Source organism: Papilio xuthus, unplaced genomic scaffold, assembly GCF_000836235.2.
Source record: "Papilio xuthus unplaced genomic scaffold, Pxut_1.1 DF824992.1, whole genome shotgun sequence".
Taxonomy (NCBI): domain Eukaryota; kingdom Metazoa; phylum Arthropoda; class Insecta; order Lepidoptera; family Papilionidae; genus Papilio; species Papilio xuthus.
This window is the reverse complement of record NW_013533657.1, coordinates 3,859,819-3,881,204: the sequence shown is the minus strand read 5'-3', so window position 1 is coordinate 3,881,204 and position 21,386 is coordinate 3,859,819. Positions and strand designations below refer to the sequence as shown.

The 21,386-nt window shown below is 31.4% G+C and overlaps 2 protein-coding genes across 5 annotated transcripts; both read left to right on the top strand.

The window, feature by feature from the left end:
* Positions 1-646: 646 nt before the first annotated feature.
* Positions 647-16,923, top strand: LOC106126861 (uncharacterized transporter slc-17.2-like). The gene is made up of 7 exons (XM_013324762.1): positions 647-956; positions 9,209-9,335; positions 10,565-10,658; positions 12,144-12,386; positions 14,230-14,535; positions 15,509-16,030; positions 16,462-16,923. Exons 1-7 carry the CDS (start codon positions 929-931, stop codon positions 16,693-16,695), a joined length of 1,554 nt encoding a protein of 517 aa, XP_013180216.1. The 5' UTR covers positions 647-928; the 3' UTR covers positions 16,696-16,923.
* A 613-nt stretch (positions 16,924-17,536) lies between these two features.
* Positions 17,537-21,365, top strand: LOC106126625 (sialin). Of its 4 annotated transcripts, none has more exons than XM_013324365.1 (13): positions 17,537-17,649; positions 17,722-17,889; positions 17,962-18,071; positions 18,313-18,442; positions 18,675-18,759; positions 18,988-19,205; positions 19,389-19,540; positions 19,667-19,806; positions 20,202-20,329; positions 20,407-20,517; positions 20,594-20,715; positions 20,836-20,916; positions 21,283-21,365. In XM_013324365.1, the coding sequence occupies exons 1-13, from the start codon at positions 17,623-17,625 to the stop codon at positions 21,335-21,337; spliced, it is 1,527 nt and encodes a 508-aa protein (XP_013179819.1). In that variant the 5' UTR covers positions 17,537-17,622; the 3' UTR covers positions 21,338-21,365. The 4 variants fall into 4 exon arrangements, with proteins under 4 accessions (XP_013179819.1, XP_013179820.1, XP_013179818.1 ...); XM_013324366.1 differs by having other exon boundaries at positions 19,389-19,544; positions 19,671-19,806; positions 20,407-20,499; XM_013324364.1 differs by having other exon boundaries at positions 19,389-19,544; positions 19,671-19,806.
* Positions 21,366-21,386: the final 21 nt, after the last annotated feature.

The window sequence follows — 21,386 nt, the reverse complement described above, 5'->3', positions numbered from 1 at the left end:
ATATAGGGGATTTCGGGGGCAATAAATCGATCTAGCTAGGAATCATTTTTCGTGTTTTATCGATAATCAACTTAAACATAAACTTAACTTTGTCATTTAATTTTTCATTTTCATCATTTTATTAGTAATTGGTACTTAAATATAATTTCCAAAAAAACAAAATTAAAAAAAAAATACAGAGCAAAGCTCGGTCATCCAGGTACTTTTGTATTTATTCGAGCATATTTTTAATTAAGAAATACATATAACATTACTCTATAAATATGAAATATGATTATGTTCAGTATTTTTTTTCTAATTATGCTAACCATTCATTTCTTTGTCTTAAAATTGAATATTTATTTAGAGACAAAAGATAATTAGGCATTACTGTAGACTTTTTTTGTACTCCCGACAATGTGTGTCCAAATGTCATTATGATCGGTGTAGTTATGGCATGAAAGTCTAACAAAGAAATAAATAGATGTAGAAAATATGCAAGATACATAAACGAAATAATAACTAAAATAGGTTATTGGCCGAACAAAAAGCTATATGGATATTTGATGAAAAAAAAATTAAAACCATTTTTGCTTTTTTTGTATTAAAAAAATAAAACTTATTTTTATAATCTGTATGTAATTCATGATGTAAAGATTAGAATTAGTACCGTGGCGTACGGAGAAAACTTGACATTGATGTAAAATACTGCCTTAAATCATTAACCCATGTTCGTATGGAGGCAAGGTCTCGTATCATAATAATTGTTTACGTTACTACGTCCGCCGCGGCTGGCTGCAGTGGCTGCTATCGTGGGTTACTCTGGCTCTGCATTCAGTCACCAACTGTCCACGCGTGTTAACTATTCGTTCGATTTAAAAAATGAACGCGATATGAGCTGCGTGTAAATCAAGTTAAATTTGCGATCGAATAAAAAAATCGTTCGAAAATGGCTGTGATTGATTTAAAAGTTTTTGGTAAGTAATTTTTTTTGTTCGGTTTTTGAATATTAGTTTATGAGAATTAAAGTTTAAACAGATTTAATTGTATTAGTGGTAGTATAGTAATTTTTGCGTACCCACAAAATTATGGTTATAAAATGTGTTTATTATAAAATTTTCATTATTATTTAAATATTTAAAGTACAATTTTCGACTTCATATAAAAGCAATGAAATTAAATGTAAGCAAATGGGGTTTATAATAAATAAAGATGTCCGTATTTAAAGACTGACAGTAATAACTTATTTATAAGGTAAATATAGTCTTAGTATAAAAGAAAACCAGTTTTTTTTTTAAATTAACGTAAAAAAAGTTTAAGTTGTCATTCCCTTTAATAAGTGTCAGTAATTAAAATAAAGGTGTCAAGGGAAATTATGGTAGTAATTTTTATATTATTCATAATTACTTATAGAAAAAATGTTTACTTGTACTTACTTGTTGTAGATAAAGTGAATTCAAAGACTTATGAAACGTATAGATAAGAAATCTTAATATGTGAGGCAAAGTCTGGCGACAGAGTTAATGATTAATTATTCGTAATAATTGATTCTAGTGTGACCGTATAAAAGGAAAATTGATCGTTCTTTTTGCAAGATATCATTTTGTAGTTTGGGAAAGAATACCTAGGATTTCGTAAATACTTGCGTAAAAAGATATTGCCATCCCTTTTATTATCTTTGAAAAGACAGAGATGATTATACTTTTGTAGGTGTTTTACGGCAGTAAAATCCCATTAGTTAGTGGATAGTGGAATATACTGGTCTTTTGGACTGAAGTCGCAGTCACAATCATATTTGATCCCTTTGTCTTGGAGGGCCCTAGTACGATTTTAGTCAATCTCACTCACAGGCACAGGTCGCATCATTTTCTTCTTTAATCGCGGGTAACCTGTTTGTAAAGATTGTCATGAAAAATAGCTGCGATGTTTAAGATCTATAAAATATTGGACATATAGTCGCTTTGCTTATACTAATCAAATAGACGACTCACGTCGTTTCAACGTGTGTACGGAGCGCGCGCACTCGCTATGCAAGGATACAATGTTAGTAGTGTACGAAAGACCTAACTTTGGCTTTCGAGAACCCTTGTGTTAATATATATTGTTGTCCCTGTTTTATCAAAGAGAATTTGAAGGATGACAATATGTTTTTATGTATGTAGTGGAGTTCTGACATTATGGGAAAAATTTGTGGCTGTAATAACTTAACAGGAATATGAGTAACGTAAATCTGACACAATAAAAAAACCCGTATTTTTTTACCAAGATTCTGTATTTAAATGCAATGTACTTATGCAGGCAAGTTGCTATACTGAACCTTTTTATAGGGAACGAGGACGTCTATTAGACGTCATTCTACTATAAACGTAGTATTAAGTGTAAAAATAAGGCTATAGGAAAGTTCCTAGACAAGCACTGTTTACGTAGAAATATAAATAAGTAACATTTATATGTCTAAATAAAATCATTTGTAACATGTCCAAATAATTACGGGTTTTCTTATTGAAAAAGAATAATATTACTCTTTAGACTTTTCTGTATTAGTAGAAGATAAAAAAATATTAAAAAAAAACAACTACACTGTCTGCACAGGTCTAGTTCAAGGTGTAACTTTGGTAGTCTTGACTTTGAAAGTCTAGTTCGAGATATGACTTTACTAGCTGTCTCCGTGACCGCGACTCCGGCTGCGCGGATTTAAAAAGGAAAATAAATTTGTTGCCTATGTGTTCTACCACACTATGTTCTACATATATGCCAAATTCCATCGAGATCCCTTTAGCCGTTCTGGAGATACCTTCAAACAAACATCCAAACATTAGCATTTAGAAATTTAGTAAGATAAAGTACTCATCCACTCAGATAATAAAACTATTTATTTGTAGATTGTATAAACACGTTATAAATGTTACTTTATTGTTCAATTGATATTTACTATATCAAGGCTAAATTTTTTAAGTGTGAGTGTTTAAAGTTTTTATATATCCCATCATAATTAAATTGTACGTAATTTTGCATCATAATATATGTAGGTCTCTTACATATATGTATGAATATGTTAATGTGAAATCCTGTTTTTAGCTTACTCGTTTTGACGATTTTTAAAACTGTATAATCTGTTCCAATGTTTTTTGTTTAATTATAATATTTAACATACCGCAATATTTGTCAAGATGAAAACTAACTAGAAGTAGTACTTTTTTAATTAATTTTAGAATAAATTATTAGCAATTATACTTAATAGTTTTGAAAAAACTGCATCGACTACTTAATTTTTAGGTTAACCAATGAATTATTACTTTGACTGTATTATTTACCTAGCTGTTGCCCGCAAATCCGTCTGCGCGGATTTAAAAAAATGACTAGCCTATGTGTTTTTCCGATAATGTTCAACATCTGTGCCAAATTTCATCAAGATCCATTGAGCTGTTCCGGAGATACCTTGTAACAAATATCAATCCATCTAAACTTTCGCATTTATAATATTAGTAAGAGTAAGATTTAATACCAATAATCATTTTAAGATTGTTCGCAAGAATCCGGTAATCTGTGCCCTTATTTGATGATACATTTTATTAAGACCGTTATTCTCAAACCTAACGGGTAAAGCTGTTTATAATCACAACAAGATAACTGACAACTGATTCGACGATCTTTAAATATTTTTGCAATAGGAACTCAACTTCGGAAACTTAAACATTGAAGAAATTAAAAAAATAGAGTGAATTAATGTTTATTATTACGAAGTAAGTAACGATAAGTTATAGGATTTAAATATTTATGTTATTTTAATTAAAACGTGCGTTAGGTAATATAACCTCGGGCAAATTAGTAAGGAAGATAAGTAAAATTAACTGTTTAACTAGATTTTATCCCTTTTATTCAGTCACAAATTAAAATTATAACGCGAACTATTGGCTGTGATTGACCAAGCAGCTAGTCTTTTATTTTTGATATTAAAAGCAGTCGAAACTTATATGCGTGTATGCGTAGATGTATGATCGTGGAACAGACGAGAGAATTGCGAGGACCCCGCGATATGGAAGTCCGTGGTCTCTGCCTATTCCTCTGGGTTACGGGCGTTAGTAGTTGTAGTTGTTTTTACATTTAGTAACTTTGCAACACTTGTGATATTATTCGAAGAAAATGTCTAATTGGAATGTAGATATAAAGAATAAAAAAAAAACATTATGTAGAAGGTTCTTAAATAAATATTAAGACATTATTTCAACAAAAACACGTGAGTTTAAACATAAATTTTAAATTAATTCTAAATACAACTATTTTGTTGTTTTAAAAATTCGGTAAACCGGTATATATTACACGTTTCAGTAGACGTTTGTTATTTTAACAAATATGAGGTTATTAATTTTAATTTAATTAATAGCTCAGTTTAAATGGATTATAATTTTCTAGTAATAACATTGAAGTGTTATTGACCTATACGAGGCAGGACTCTTTCATTTTCTTTTTATCTAGATACTTAAGGTTGGTTTCTATTTCTTACGATCTATTTTTGGATTACCTACAAACATGTTTGACGGGTTTTTAGGGCTTTTAGTTTCTTCTCTTTGCATACTGTGTTTATACTCACATCGTGTGATAACGGCTTCAAATAAAATGCTGGTTTTATGAACGAAGGATCTTGCCTTTAATTAAAAATACGTTTAGTTAATATACTAAGAAATTGTAATTTGTTGTAGACTAAACTATTTTTATTATTAAAAACCGTGTTTCCACAAAAAACTTCCATGCAAATTAATACAGTAGTGCGCTAACATTTAAAATGAGGAAGACATTTAATAGCTATTATTGTGTGTGTTTTGATGATGACGAATGATTATTACTGCTTAAAAGAGGCTTTTCATGTTTCAATGGGTAAAGTTCGCATGATTGATGTAGGATTTTTGGACTTAGATTTAGTTACTAACCAGCTGTCCGCATAACTTTATCAGCGCTATCTTCCAGTTCAAGTGTCGTCAAAATTTTGCATCGAAATATGTTTTTTAATATACAGACACTCCAATTTTATTAGTTGCATAGATTGTTAGTTACATCTAGTTCTTTGCTTAACTTACTTTTCTAATAAATCATTAATTATATTATTAAATAGAAATAACTATTTATTTCGTGTCGTATTTTTTATTATGTAGCTAATGGGTATGCTTGTTTTTGTATCTAAATTCAGTGAGATTGTATTAGTTGTTCCGAGAATTTGGTTTTTATTGATCTTATTTTTTGCAGCATGAAATAATTTGAACATGCACTTTGATCCTCCTAAAATTTTAAGCGCAATTGAGTTGGAATTTTCGAAGTTATGAAATTGTTTTTGGTCCTTTCCCTTAAAGCACACAGCTGCGCAATAGAGCCGGAAATAAAGCGAAGTTTGGCAGGAAACTGTAATGAATTTGCTTCATTTCAGAAAACAGTGCAGGATTCTATTCGAAGCCGAAGCTAATATTTTGTAGGATTTTTTTTCGTTTCGTCTTCGTTTTCCCTTCTCTATTGCTATAGGCGTAACGCTTCTCTATGATTCCGGTTTGCTTCCACAACTGTGTTATACAATTCTTTAAAATTTAAGGTATCTTTTAATTCTCTAAAAGACAAATACTTCCTGAGTTGACGCCATTGAGTATTATTGTTTTACTGCTGAAGTTTTGGTATAGAATTCACCGCAATTGATGTTGCGGACTAAAAGAATTGTTATGTGTTTGGGTAACTTGACCGTTTCGTTTCCACCGGCGAGTTATAACGTCAACAGTTGACGTTGTAACAGTGAAGCCTCGGGGTGTTATTAAATACTGGCCGTTGTTGACGCTCACCGCTGCCACGAAGCGCCGATAAAAGAATGCACAACTCACTTTCAGTTCGACTTGTACGTGATTTTTATTGGATTCTTATCTCGATTTGCGTTCAGTATTTGATTTGTTTGCATTTCTTCGATATCATTAATTTCTTTTACGCATTTCTTAGTACTTTGCCTTTATCACTTCGATATAATGAAATTACTTATAATTTTCTATTATATTATGTCATCAAATAAAAACATGTTCTTGTAACTTTATCGAATTAATTTAAATTAACGAGTTACTAAATTATTATACTACTTACTAATTTTAAAAGTATATCTTATTTTACTAATATAAATCTTGTATTTTTATTTACATCCTTATTTCTATGAATACATAAACTCTTAAATCTATGATATAAAATAAAATTAAAAAAAAAACGAATAATTAACTAAAACATGTTAATAAAAGGAGTCCCTTTAGGCAAGGTCCCGAAGATACTGGCAGCGTTCCCCCTCTGTACAGCTAAACTAATTCTTTGACCGAGGTAGCTGCCAGCTCTTCGGTCCCCTGTGATGTCGATTAATTTTTAAAGTATATTAACATAAAGGCTTTTCCAATGTCGTTCGTATGCTTTCCTAAGTTTCTTTTAAACTCAAGATTGCCGTTATTTTATTAAAAGTAAACTTCACCGAAGCATAACTAAAAGGATCTTGTATTTAAATTAATTTCTTGCTGGATCTTTATTAAAATAATAATAATCCTTTATTTTAAAATATTATAGTGAACATTATATCATAATATAAAGTCACTTGAGTATCTTACTAATATTATAAATGAGAAAGTTTAGATATACTGAATGGCTAGCTGTCGCCCGCGGCTCCGTACGCGCGGAATTAAAAAAAAATTAATAAGTAACCCATGTTTTCTTCCAAACTATTTTCTATGTTTGGGCAAAAATTTCATCAAGATCCGTTGAACAGTTCCAGAGATACCTTCAAACAAACACCCATTCATCCATACATCCAGCTACTTAATAAAACTTAATTAGTAGCCTACGTCTACTTCCAGATTATGTTCTACATCTGTGCAAAATTTCAGCGAGATCCATGTAGCTTTCTGGAGATACCTTCTAACTAACATCCATTCATACATCCAAACATTCGCATTTATAATCTTACATATAAAATTCTTGTGTCACAATTTTCGTTCCCATACTCCTCCGAAACGGCTTGACCGATTCTCTTGAAATTTTGTGAGCATATTGAGTAGGTCTAAGAATCGGCCAACATCTATTTTTCATCCCCCTAAATGTTAAGGGTAGTCCACCCTTATTGATTTTTTTATTTTTTATACAAACACGCGGACGGAGTCGCGGGCGACAGCTAATATTAGTATAGTTGTCTCTGTATTAGTAAAGAGAGCGTTTGGGATTGGGATGGCAATATGTGTGCAAGTGTAAGTGCAGGAGTTTTGGGTCACTGTGACAATTTCCCGATCAGCTAAACTGAGTACAATGATTTAAACGAGAAGTCGTAGTCGTACTCAAGGCCGTTCTAAAACGTCCCGACAATGAACTATTGTATTTTGAATACTCATTTCCTCAATAGCAAACGTAAATTTAGTATAAATTGATACTATAAATGTAATTTGTGGTAACGTTTGATAATAATATAAATTTACCTGGAATAGATTTAAAATGTAATTTGAAGCAGGAAATAGTACATAGATAGTAAGTAGATTTTAATAACTTATATCTCTAACACCGTCCAACTTTTTTTTTAGTTTTACAATCCAAAAAGGTTTTATTGGAAAGATGGCTGCATATGTTGATAGTTTAACATTAACAAAAATATGAAAACAAATTCAATCAATTATGTCTAATTGTTTCAACATTGTTCAACTAAAAAGATTTAAAGAGATCTTAACAAATTTTACCATGCTTGAGTATACCATTTAACAAGGTTGTGCGAGATTGTGTTATTCTTACAAGTGACGGCCATTTCTGTCCAGCATTCCTGGGTAGTCGCCCAATCACGCCCTACCCTAACGCCGGCACTGTCTACGATCCCACCGAGGGACTCAGTAACCTGGATGGGGTGTGATGGATTTAATTATCTTTATTGTATACTAGTTGTCGCCCGCAACTCCGTCCAAGCGGGTTTGAGAAAAAGGTTCCTAAGGGGTTTTCCCGGCAATTATTTGAATTTTTCTCCACTTTTAAACCTTTTCTGGACCTCCACAAATATATCAAGAGCAAGATAAGATATATTAGCCGTTCTCGAGTTTTAGAGAGACTAACAGCATTTGATTTTTATATACATAGAATATTGCAAACAACGTGATTGTTATTAACAAATGGATATCAATTTGTGTAACAACTGTCACGTCTGTTCTCATACGTGTTTACATTGACTGTGTATCGTTTGAGTATTTGACAATTAAATTGTTAGTAAAACAATTGTATTTAGAAATGTAAATGTAATTTGTATTGTATTGTAACTAAACATATTTTAATAGGCATAGGGTTTTTGGGATTCTCTTAAAGAATTACTTCTAAAAACATTGCCTATTTAATTTCCATAGTAAATAGTTAATTCAAATTAAAATTGTTAATTTTTCTTCGTAAGTTGTCAAAAACGCAAATCAAAGTGTCTCTTGTCTCTTAATTTTGATTTAAGTTCGTATACTGCTTGTAGAGACTGGAAATATAATGTCCATACAAACAATAGGAATGAACGAGTCTGAAAACTGTTATAACAATATCGATTTTCACTGTCGAATCAAATATGAAATTATATTGTTATCCTTTTAATTTTCTTTTAAAAAATAGAGATAATAATATACATTTTTACAGATGTTACGCCGGTGGAAACTCACGGTTATGTTACGTAGATTAGTGAAGTATTAGGTGCGGTTGGACGATTGACATAATGTGCACTCGCATTATAGTATTTCATAAGATCACGTCACAAAAGATTATATGTACGTGACAAGACGATGGAGGATGTAATTTATTTCATTAAAATGTTAGAAAAGTAATTATTATAAAATAACTGCTATTATACCAATTGTAATTTTAATTTCTGAAACGTATTTAACTTGATATGGAAAATTTTATAGGAATGAGATTTGGAGTGAATAAATTGTATTGGACATTAATTAAGAGCCCGCTAGATATTCTATAACTATTCCAACTAAAAGTCCTGTCAAAATTGGTCCAGCCGTTTCCGAGTTTGACCGAACAGACAAAAATAAAATCGTTATGAGTGACGAAAAAAACATCATGGGGACCGACATCATTTTTATATTATTTCAAATATAGACACTCCGTATCAATTATCAGTTTAGAGAAATGATCATGGTTTCCATAGATTCATTTGAAAATTTGTCTTAGCGTCGATATTGTTTCATAAATACATATGGCATTTGTTTGTTTTCAGACGTGATCCCCGCGAGATTGAACCTCGGCTTAATGATATTTACAAGCTGCTGGGTCGTGTACATGCTGCGTGTTAACATGAGTTTAAATCTCATCGCTATGGTGCCACCCACACCAAGAAATGTCTCGTAAGTGTATATACAATATAACAATAATCCCTAAACCCATATTATTTTTAATGATAGTATATCAACCATTCAGAATAAGCTCGATTGATCTACGCATATCGTATGGGATAACCTTTGAATGTTGTGATTTGAACCATCGACCGCAAGATCTGCCACTACGAGTCGTACTCCTAACCATTTGTCTGTTAGTGTTTTAAAAAAAATTACGACAATTGTTAAAATAAAAACAGTTAATATTACGGCTAATCTTGTTTAAGATTCCAAACATTTCACAAGTTTTATGTCCTTATAAGTAATGCATAAAATCACAGATTATGATAATTTTAACATCGTTAAAATTTGAATAGATAAAAAATGTACATAGAAAATCGCTTAACAAAAATCATGCGGGTATAAATATTTCGTCGTAAGCTTTGTGCTGGGTAAATGAGGAAAACAAATCGTTTAACGATAACATAATGATGTTTGGTACTTAGAACAGTAAACGTTTCTAATAGTATTTTAATTTATACTGATTTTATCGCAAAAACAAACGTAGTTCCTATGTAAAGGTGAAGTCATTATTGCTTTGACTAAAGAGGTGATTGACTTGCAAGTAGCTTTTGCAACTTTCGCTTATTTAACTTAACGGCACCGTATCATATTTAATAACTTGAGCATTTTATGTGTCTGTGTCTGGATATGTTTAATCTATGTTAAACAGTCAAGTAGTTTTAATAGAAAACGCAGTACAGATGCGAGTACCATAATACGCTTAAGGAAAATTAAAAAGCGAATGAGGAAAGTTAAACGAGGAAATATATAGTAAAAAAAATCGTGTTGTGGGGATATCCTATGCGGGTATTTCTTATTTTAGAGAAAGTAATTTCTATAGTTAATATACTACTAAAAAGTGATGTCAACTTCCATCTCTAAAATTGCCTTTTATTAACGATTTTTGGGTTCATTATCCATTTACACTAACCGCGAGTTTCTGAAACCAAAAACTCGGTTTAAAACATATTGTTAGCTTTGCTTTGTCAAAGATGGATGTTTCAAATGGAAATTTTGGTCTCAGAAAATCACGGTAAGAGCTGTATAAATTTGTATATGGTTACATTATTATGTATTTTAGATCCTACATTAAAACGTTATCGAACAGAAGTTAAATGCCGTTATTATATTTTTAACGGTAATATTAAGGTGTGTATTAATGTTTTAGCAATTGTTTTTTTGTCTGTTAAAAACAGGGTACAATCGCAGTGCGGTTCTAATGACGATATTATGGTGAACAAGAGCATACATAATGAAGACATCGCGGAAATAAGGGAAGCTCCAAGACAGGTACATATTTCTAACATTTTATGTCATGTGTCAAAATTAAAAAACGTCAAAAGTTTAAATGTCAATGTCAAAAAGAAAGTTAGAATTATCAAAAACATGATGTTAAGTTACTATTAAGTTAGGGCTAATTCTCAGGCCTTAGTCTTAGACGCAGTATTGTGAAGTGTTAGTCACATGACACCTGACTGTATCGCATCTTGTAATTAAAGTAAGCAGACATTTCTTAAAAACCGATAACTGCAGGACTCTAAGACGTAATTGGTCACTTAGTATAGGTATCTCAAATAAGAGAGCTCACTTAAAGACTCCGACTGCGGTGGTAACAGTTAATATTTAATAGAGCATTACTCATTCAAAATTATTTAAGTATGTTTTCTATCGGCGATATCTCTACACGGTACAGAAACAGTTCAGAATCCGGTTGTCAGCTTTGTAAACTAAAAGCTCACAAGAACTTTGTTTGACAAAACATATATTTGTGCATCTGATTTGAAGGAAAACCTCACCTTGTTATATTAGGTAATGTATATGTTTAAGTTTAAATGTACATATTATCCGAGTTTTTTTTTTATATTTAATGTCATTACGTTATTCTATTGTCGTTGAATTAGCACAGATAAAATAAGGCGAATGATATTTTGATTACGTAATGTTGGTTACATATTTATTTTTTAATCAATGTATACTAGCCCTGACTTTGTCCGCGTGGGAGATGAAATTATATTAAAAAATATATATATTAATCTCCAAGTGATACAACTAAAGATAAAATATTTTCATAGTGCCACCCTATATCATACTTATAAACACCTTCAATGAATAAAGAAAATTATAACAACGTAAACAATCTGTCAATATTGTTTATTTACGTCTTTGGATCCAGATTAAGAGTAAATTGCCCTTTAATAATAATGCCATGATCGTCTGTAACTAACAATATTTCTCGTAGAATCAATATAACGCTGCGTAATTGAATTTCACATACCGTGAAAATGATTAAATTACATTATAGCAATGTTTATAACTTGTTTCTTTTAAAAAAATACGAAAAAGTATTTTTAAGAAAAACCTGAGTAACTTAAGTTTCTAAATCATTCGTATAAATTATGTAGATTAGGCGTGATGAAATAAATAAATATGTTACGTACATTTGTTACATGCTTTAATTTAAAATAGTGCAAGCATTTTCTTATTTTGAACTTAGTGATAAACACAACAAAATTGAAACACTCTATTGTCATACTATTTTTGCTTTATAGTAAAGCCTTAAAGGTAACACTCAAATACTTGTAATGTGGAATGTAAATCAATTAACAAAATAAACCGCAATTAAGCTTAAACGTTTTCCGTCAGTTTTTCTTGTTCCTATTTTTTTAAAGATTATTTTTTTACACTATTTAACTGTAGAATAAGTTGATAACATTATAAAGACTTCATTACAGCGACAACGTGTGCCATGATTACTAAATGTAATTAAATTCACAGGACAATGGACGCGCACAATTCAATTGGTCTACAGACCAGCAAGCAATGATTCTGGGCGCTTACTTCTGGTGCTACCCCATCACCTCTTTAGTTGGAGGAATGGCTGCAGAACGCTGGGGACCAAGATATGTAGTACTTATCACCTCACTCGCCAGTGCAATACTCACAGCTCTCGGACCTGTCGCCGCGAGATTTGATTACATAGCACTTATCGTCACGAGATTCTTCCTTGGATTTGCTGGTGTAAGTTTATAATATCTGTTGTTAATAACACACTTCTAAGCAACTCAATACAATTAAACAAGATTAGAACATTACTATTCTAATCTAATCTAATCTAATCTAATCTAATCTAGATTCGTAGTACGAATTTACGGTATAAATTATTACCTGTGAAGGTTTTAGTATTCCATAACCTATCCTAGAAGAACATAACCCACCGAGGGCATGGGCGTCGCCGGGTGAGGATCTAGGCTTAGTCTAGGCGGTGGGGGGCATCCCCTCCCCCTAGACTAACAACCCTAGAGACGCCCATGCCCGAAGGTGTGCAGATTCTTGTATACACGACAGACGGCAAGGTCGGGAATGTATGTGTGTTGTTTGAATAAGGAATTCCCCTGATGAAATATGGTAAATTTCCCCAATGCAAAATGGTGATACTGTTATATACCGTAAAGAAAAAATCTTTGTCAGTATAACTTGTTCATTTGCAAATATCTATGAAGACTTATTGACGTGACGTCACAACTGTTTGCTCCATAAGTTAGCGGCGAGCGAATGGACACAAACATTGTTTAATGTCCGGGGACTATATTGTACGTATTTTAATGCGGTAATATTGCTCATATGTGTATATTTATCAGAATTATAGCTTGGTAATTCATAAAAATCTTCACGTATGTACCAAATAGTGTAGCTAAGCTATAATCTTCAAATATATAGCATTTAAAGCCCAGCCAGCATGATTTGCCACCGGTAAATATCAAAATAACTAGTTATTTAACGAGTTTCATTGTTTACCTAGTAACTAATTAAGAATGCCTTCTCGCAAGAATTGATCTTAACCTCTAAAGCGCCTACATCGTCTTGGCCACTTAAAAAATATCCTTAATTCATGAGACAAACAAGTATATCTTAATTTATTCATAAAATAATTACAGGTTAGCTTTTATTTATAGCCATTATCTTTATTTTATTATAATTTGATTCTCTGATGACAATATGTCATCAATTAACATTCGTCAATAGAGACCATTTTTATATGCTATGGCATTTTAGTTGGCGGGTAAATGGCATTTTAAAACATCCAAAAGTAAGTTTCCACTTTTTTATCGACATCTTTAAAACATGACAGACACTTGCATTATATATATCAGTGTTCGTTACGTCTATGAAGCATGGAAAAATACAGTATGTACATAAAAAGAGCGTGTTATTTTTGTACTGTATAAAATCTGGAACCTTTACTTTTCGATTTGAACATTTTATTGTTTAAAAATAATGAAAAGTGGTATTCATAGCACCAGTTTCTCCTTTGTTTTCCCTTATATTTAGATTGTATTCAGGGCTAGTGAAACTTTAATAAATAAGTGTAAAATAATGTATGTGCATATATATTAGTGTTTAATTAACTATAGGCAAGCTATTTCTTCGGTTATTGAACTCTACCGTAAATATCATTTGTTTTTAAGATAAACCAAGCCATGATTTTTTTTGTGTTTTTGGGGTCATCTACGACTCTAGTTCTTGTAAGTAATATTATTATGTAATTGATTTCTTAAATTACATTATAGTTCGTGTAGGAAAAATCGTGGTCTGACGGAATCATAATATCTATAATAATACCCCAGATAAGAAAGTTATTATTGCATAGTTTTTTTAGGCGATCTAGATGGAAGTTACATTCACACAGAAATATGAATACAACTAAACTAATAATACAGCATCGTTAATTTCTTGTTAGTTAATTTACATTCTCGAATTTGACGACGAACCGAGATTGTTTAAGGAATTATTCGCACATATTCAAATACACAATGATGAGATATTTTTCAAAATAAAAAGTGTACATATTTTCTAATTTCAGGGCTTTATATATCCAGCTTTACATGTTCTTGTGGCGCGTTGGGCTCCACCTGCGGAAAAGGGAAAGTTTGTCAGCGCTATGATGGGAGGTACTCTTGGCACGGTCGTCACCTGGTCATTAACAGGACCTTTGTTAGAGAAGTTTGGATGGGCATCAGCATTTTATGTACCAGCAGCGTTAACTATAGTATGGTGCGCTTTCTGGTGGTATTTGGTAGCGGACACACCGAATGAACATCCGAGGATCTCGGATCAAGAAAGGAAATACATTTTAGATGCCCTCGGTGACAGGGTCACGAATGCGAAGGTTAGTTAAATATTTGATATGCATATGAATAAGTAAATTTACTATGACAGTGTAGTGTTAATTTTTAGAGTAATTCTACTTATGCCAGGAATATATATATATTTGAAATGATACGATATTTTATCTTATTATTGCAGAATTTAATAATAATATTATAATTATTATTATAGTTGTTATTATTGCAGAATTTAATTGATTGTATAAGTTATTTTTTTTTCTATATTGTGCCTTGATCGTTGTATATTTAATTCCATGTTGTCTTGGTTACTATTTTTCCCCAACACATGCGAATGCATAGAATTATATACATATATACATTGATATGTTTCTAAGTAATCAGATCATAAAATTATAAATGCGAATGTTTAGAAGGGTTAATGGATGTTTGTTTGAAGGTATCTCCAGAACGGCTGAACGGATTTCATTGAAATTTGACATAGATGTAGAGCATAGTCTGGTAGAACACATAGGCAACTAATTAATTTTATTTAATTACACGCGGACGGTGTCGCGGGCGATAGCTAGTCTTTTATAATATAGCAGCGTGTTTTTATGTAATTTGCATAATTAAAAATGCCTCCTTGTCCTTGAACATAGTTAAAAATTAATAAGTTCGAGTCAATGAATTGGTATGAGCAAAAAACTGTGTGCAAATTTGATTTGGTTTTGGCCTTATTGGCAAAATTTGAATATATTCTCTCTACTAGGAAATGAATATTAGCATAATGGTGTGATTATTATATTATTTTGTATTTTTTCCATTAGTTTTTACTAACACAATACCTATTATGTTTAAATTATCTAATTACTTGAGAATCACAATAAAAATTCGTAAGCCATTACTTTTTTTCTTAAAAACGACGCCTAATGAGAAGTGATCACTGCCATTTTCTTGCTGCTTTTTTTTCTTATTACTGTTTAGATATATCGGTGTTAATAACGTAAAGATAATATAAGGAACACATATTTTCAGGGTTTGCCGCCATTTAAGAGCATCGTGACGTCATTTCCGTTCTTAGCGATGACAGTCCTGCACTACGGAAACCTGTGGGGCTTATATTTCATTATGACAGTTGGACCAAAGTTCGTATCCAGTGTTCTTGGTTTCGAACTATCTGCAGCCGGAATTATATCCGCATTGCCATATCTCGCGAGATTGTTCTCTGCAACTATCTTCGGAGCAGTCGGCGATTGTATACTTTCGAAAAAATTAATGACCACAACAGCTATAAGGAAATTCTTCTGTTTATTCTCGCATATTCTGCCAGGAGTTTTACTAATTTTACTCGTCTACACTGGCTGCTCCACTGCATTGTCAGTGACAATGATAACTATGTCGATGGGTTTTAATGGCGCAGCGACGCTAACAAACCTTCAGAACCATCAAGACTTGGCACCGAATTTCGCCGGGACTTTGTATGGAATCGCAAATTTCGTTGGCAGCACTGCTGGGTTCTTTACACCAATGATTACTGCCTATTTCACAAGGAGCGGGGTAAATATTTTCATTAAATTTTTCTTGTGAATTGTGATGATTCGTTTAATTTTTAAATTTACTAAGTCTTCTACAACGATGACCAATGACATCCAAAATAGTCACACTATTTATCTATTTTGTTTTTTATTAAGGCGAGCAAGCGGCCAGCCCGATTCGCCGAAATAGCGCAGCCATTTCTACACATAGACATCCGTAATTCCAGATCCGTTACCTACCTTTAATCAAAAGAGGAAGACAAACAGAAAGAGAATAATTTCCCACTTGACTCCTCCGTCAGATCCACTTTTCTCTGTCATCCTTTCCTTATAAGAAAAGGGTGGGATGACGATGTTCATAAGCTCAGCCCTATTGCACAGAGTAGACAATCATTAGTTTTATAAAAAAGAATATACACGCAGTTTTTAACACTACAATTTTTCTGGTTACAGAATAGCTTCGATCAATGGAGGCCAGTATTCTTCGTAGGAGCGTCAGTGTACATCATATCAGCTGTTTTCTTCATAGCTTTCGGCACTGGCAATATACAACCGTGGAACTTCGTTGATGATGACAAGGAGAAGGATAAATCGAAACCGAACGATAACAAGGAGATGAACGAAATGACAATTAAAAATGAAAATTATCGTGAACGTAAGGAAACGAGTTTGAGTGTCATAACATAATTACGTAGTTCATTGTATTATGTCTATTTAAAAGTGTTTATTAAAGCTATTATCAATCTCGTTTCTATTTAAGTAGGAATTTTTTAGGTGTAAAGAAAAAAAATATATCAGTGTTTAAGATTTGACTAAAAATGTAATGTAAATCTAAATGGGTTAAATGTTTATTGCAAATTTGACTAAATTGACAATATTATTGATGAGATTTAATAGTTAGGATAATATATTTTTGAATGTTTTTTGTCACTGTGATTGATATTACCAAATAAAATTGAAATTATAAATCATTTAATTTTTACCTAGAATACGACGTTAAAGTTAAAATTAAATCTACGTCCGTCCATTGAAATATTTATGATTTTATTTTATGATAATTATTAGGATTGTATTTTAAATGCTATATTCTGCAGACTGACATGTAATATACTTAGTTTATTTTTATTTAGGTTAATAACTGACTAATGTTATCTATTTTAATTCTTTTTTTACTCTAATTCATTAAACGAGATTAAATTTATCATATTAATTGTCCCCGAAATAGGTAAACCGTTGCCATAAATATTTATTAAATGAGATTTTTTTTAATCCAAAAAGTTTGACAATCTATGACCGAAATGAAAACAGTCAGCGATTCTCAAACTTTGTGTCAAAAAACGTTTCCTTTCGTATTTTATGTTTTAAATATGTTTTCTATCCTGAAACGTGTGTGTAAGATATTTTAATGTGTTTAAGATTCATTTTAGTGTAGAAGAAAAAATAAACAATGTTTAACTGTGATTTATTTATTTTAATTCAATTGACAAATTAAGTTTATTGAAGCAGTAATTATTATATATAACAAACTTTGTTGCATCTATTCAATGTCGTAAATCAGTGTGGTCATGACTTGCAAATTTTAATCTTTACTTATTAAATTATTTATTATTAAAAATGATTAAAATCAGGATACGTGCAATAGTAAGTATGATTCAAAGTGAAAATTAATCTAACAATTTTTATAAAAATAATATTAGCGAAAGTTGTTTGAAGGTTGGCATAATGATATTTTTAGGTTACTTCTTGATATACGTTGTCCGTTATAACCTAAGTGTCCATCTTGTTGATATGGTCCAAATGTCAAAGAGAGAGATCGAAAGAATAACTTTGAAAAGTGGCAGAAACGATTCTATTCGTAAAGTTTTTGATTCAAGAAAAGGGGTCAGTGAATAACTTTGTAATTTATAAGATAGAAACGCCTTTGAAATTTTTAATACTAATTTTTGTGCACAGACAATTTTAGATGTGATGTTTTGGGATGAAATTAAAATGGCACAACTTTTTTCTGCTTATCATATTGGTTATTGCGTTTGTTTTCCTATATTCCACAACATCGGTGATAGGTGAGTTAAAACACACATTTAATCTAGGTTTTGTTTCTTTATTAGTTCTTTTATTTTTGATGAAAAGAGGTTAGAATCGTGTATATCTAAACTAACATTTGAATAGGAAAAGAAAATGAACACTTGTAGTTAAGTAAAATAAAACAATACAGATTTCCCAAGAATTTACTGTGACCTGTAAAATAGGCTTTATTGTTACAATTTGATATTAAAATTTTACAAAGCAAATATTATTCCTCAGAATTGGACCTACGTGGGTGGTTGGCATAGCCGGCATGGTGTCAGGTATTCTAAATTGTCTCACGCCTGCCTCCGCTTACCATCATTTCTGGTCATTCTATCTGGTCCGCGTCATAAAGGGATTCTGTGCGGTTAGTTTCAATATATTAACCAATATCATTTATATTTGAGGTCTTATATTTATTGCTGTTTTGTTATTGAGTTTAGATAATAAAATAGACATGAATGAATAAGTGTAATACATAAAAATACGAAGACAAAGACGAAATGCATGCAAGGCAACATGGAAATGTGGGCTAATGACAACGCTTCATTTTCTTATTCTTACGCATACAAGATATAGCAGATTATTACAATGTCTAGGGTGCTATGTTACCAAGCATGGTACAAGTGCTGAGGCATTGGGTGCCGCCATTCGAACGAAACCATTTCATGTGGGCCTACTGTGGTGAGATTTTGAAGTGTTTTGCGAAAGTCTATTATGTAGATATTATAATATTAAAATTTTAAAAGCGAATATCAAATACATCAATAGCCTTTTTTATTTATTTTACTTTTGAAAATAATGAAGATTACATTTTGTTTTGCAAATAGCAAAGTTGTGTAATACGAAAATTACAAACTACAACGTAAAGGTATTATTTCCAAGAATGACTGTATTATATTTCTACAAAAGGAATAACAACTGGTACATGTTCAACATTCCTGATATGTGCCGCTGTTCATTTCTACTCTCGATGGCCCGTGGGCTTCTACGTATGTGGGACCATGCAGATATTGTGGTCCATCGCTTGGGTTTTTACCGTGAGTGACTCGCCGAGAAAACATCCCTGCATATCTGATGAGGAATTGGAATATTTGAACAATACAATTTGTAATGTGTTTACAATTAAGGTATGTTTATTTTTTATATTATTGTTACGTAAGACATTTTGCGATTTATTTTTTTAAGTATAAGGTTAATTCGTTGCTGTACCATAATTTTGATAGAGATTGTAATAATAAGAAAGATGAAGCTAAAATTAATGGTATAATGCAGTACTTTACAAACATTGAAATGTTTGGATTGTTTTTTAGTTAACCAATACTCAAGCCCCTTGGAGATTAATATTAAAATCGGTAGCTTTTTGGGCTTTATGTGTTTTAAATTTTGGATACGCTTGGATAATAATTTCGCTATGCATACATGGTCCGCTGTATTACACTCAAGTACTAAAGTACACTTTATATCAAGTAAGTACAAGTTAAATGATAGTTTGCTAAGGAATGTTCGCTTTAGTTGGATAGTAAATTAAATTCCTTGGCTACATATTTTTGGTACAATTTATATAAAAAATATCTTCAAAATTCCCTTTCCAGGCGTCCGCTCTAACGGCACTACCGTTTCTATTGAGATTAATACTGGGTACGATTATAATACAAATGTTTTACTATTATAAACAAAATGGAAAAATTAAAAGAATTAAATATATACGAAAATATACAATATTTGTTTGTAAGTACGATTTAGCAGTTATCTTTTAATATCGAAGTTAAATCCAAGGTTCATCACATCACAGTGCGCACCACGCTTTATGCACTTTTTCAAACATCTATCTTCTGCATGTGATATTAGAAAAAAAAATCATATATCGATTACGTGATGTATTTGCTTTACCTATAGCGAAAAAGCAAATTTTAAAATTATTGCCTATCTGTTTGAAAGTCTTGTTTGTTCCGGATAATCTCCGAAACAGTTAGGCCGACTTTGACGGGGCTTTCACTGGAAGATAGCTGATATGTGCTATTATAGGCCATATAATAAGCTACTCTTTTTCTTTTTTTTTTAATCTGCGCTGTCAAAGTTTCGGGCGACCGTTAGTACTACATAATATTGTAATTTGTTAATAGCTCACGTTTTACCTGGCATGATGATATCTATATTATGGTTATTCCCTGCAATACCTGGACCGACAATTTTGACATTAGCAGTTGCTCTTACTGCTGCAGGAATGGACAGCACTTTTGACATTTGTTATGTATGTATAGTGTGATATTTTAAGTAATACAGTTATTCATTGCTACTCATGTACTAATTATGTTTGACTATCGTTAGGAAATAACACCAATGTACGTGAACTCTGTAAATACAGTTATCAAAATTATTGGAAATACATCTGGCATTATCGTTTCACTATGCGTTGGAGAAGTTACGTATAAATACAAAGTATATTATATTTTAATATAAATATTTATTTTTCTTTATTCAATTATCTTAATGAAAATCTCATTGTATTTTCCAGAATACAGTAACTGTATGGAAGAATATTTGGTGTTTTCACGCCACAATTCTACTATTGTGTGGAATAACGTTTTTATTTTGGGGTGAAACAGATGTACAACCTTGGAATTCTATAAAAAATAGGTGTTGTATACAAATTTATTATTTTCGGTATATTTTGTATTTTATTGTTATTTGGACTGTTTATATTACAATATATTATTTTTATTTGAACAACTTATAACATTAATTTTAATGTTAAAGGCCTCGTCGTAAAATATTCGCTGCAACGGCGAGACCTTCTGCAATGTCGAATATCACCGAAGTGGAGGAAGATGATTCTACGTTTGTATATTTAACATATATTTTAATATAAAAAAATCAATATTATACAACCAAATGAATTGTATATATTCAAAATAAGTTTTTTGGATACTACCAAAATAAGAATTAGGAATCAAATTAGATAGAAATCGAACGTGATACAGGTTTTGAATGGGAATAATCGTGACTTTCCATTGCTTAAACACCTGTGCAAAAACATATAATTATCTCTGTTGTTCAAAGAAAGTAAGAGGGAAGACTATTTATTTTGTACATGCGTTTCAGCAGTTAACTCTCTCACAATAAATATGCATGATACTTTGTACACAATACCTAAGCCTTAAGAAAAACAGTGAACAAAAAAAATATGTAATTTTACTTTTTCAGATATCATACAATCCAATCACAAAATAAAAGAAGCTTTTTGTCACAAATCCGCTAAGGTGTTCGTTGAACATTTTACTTAAAAATAAAGATATATTTAACACAAT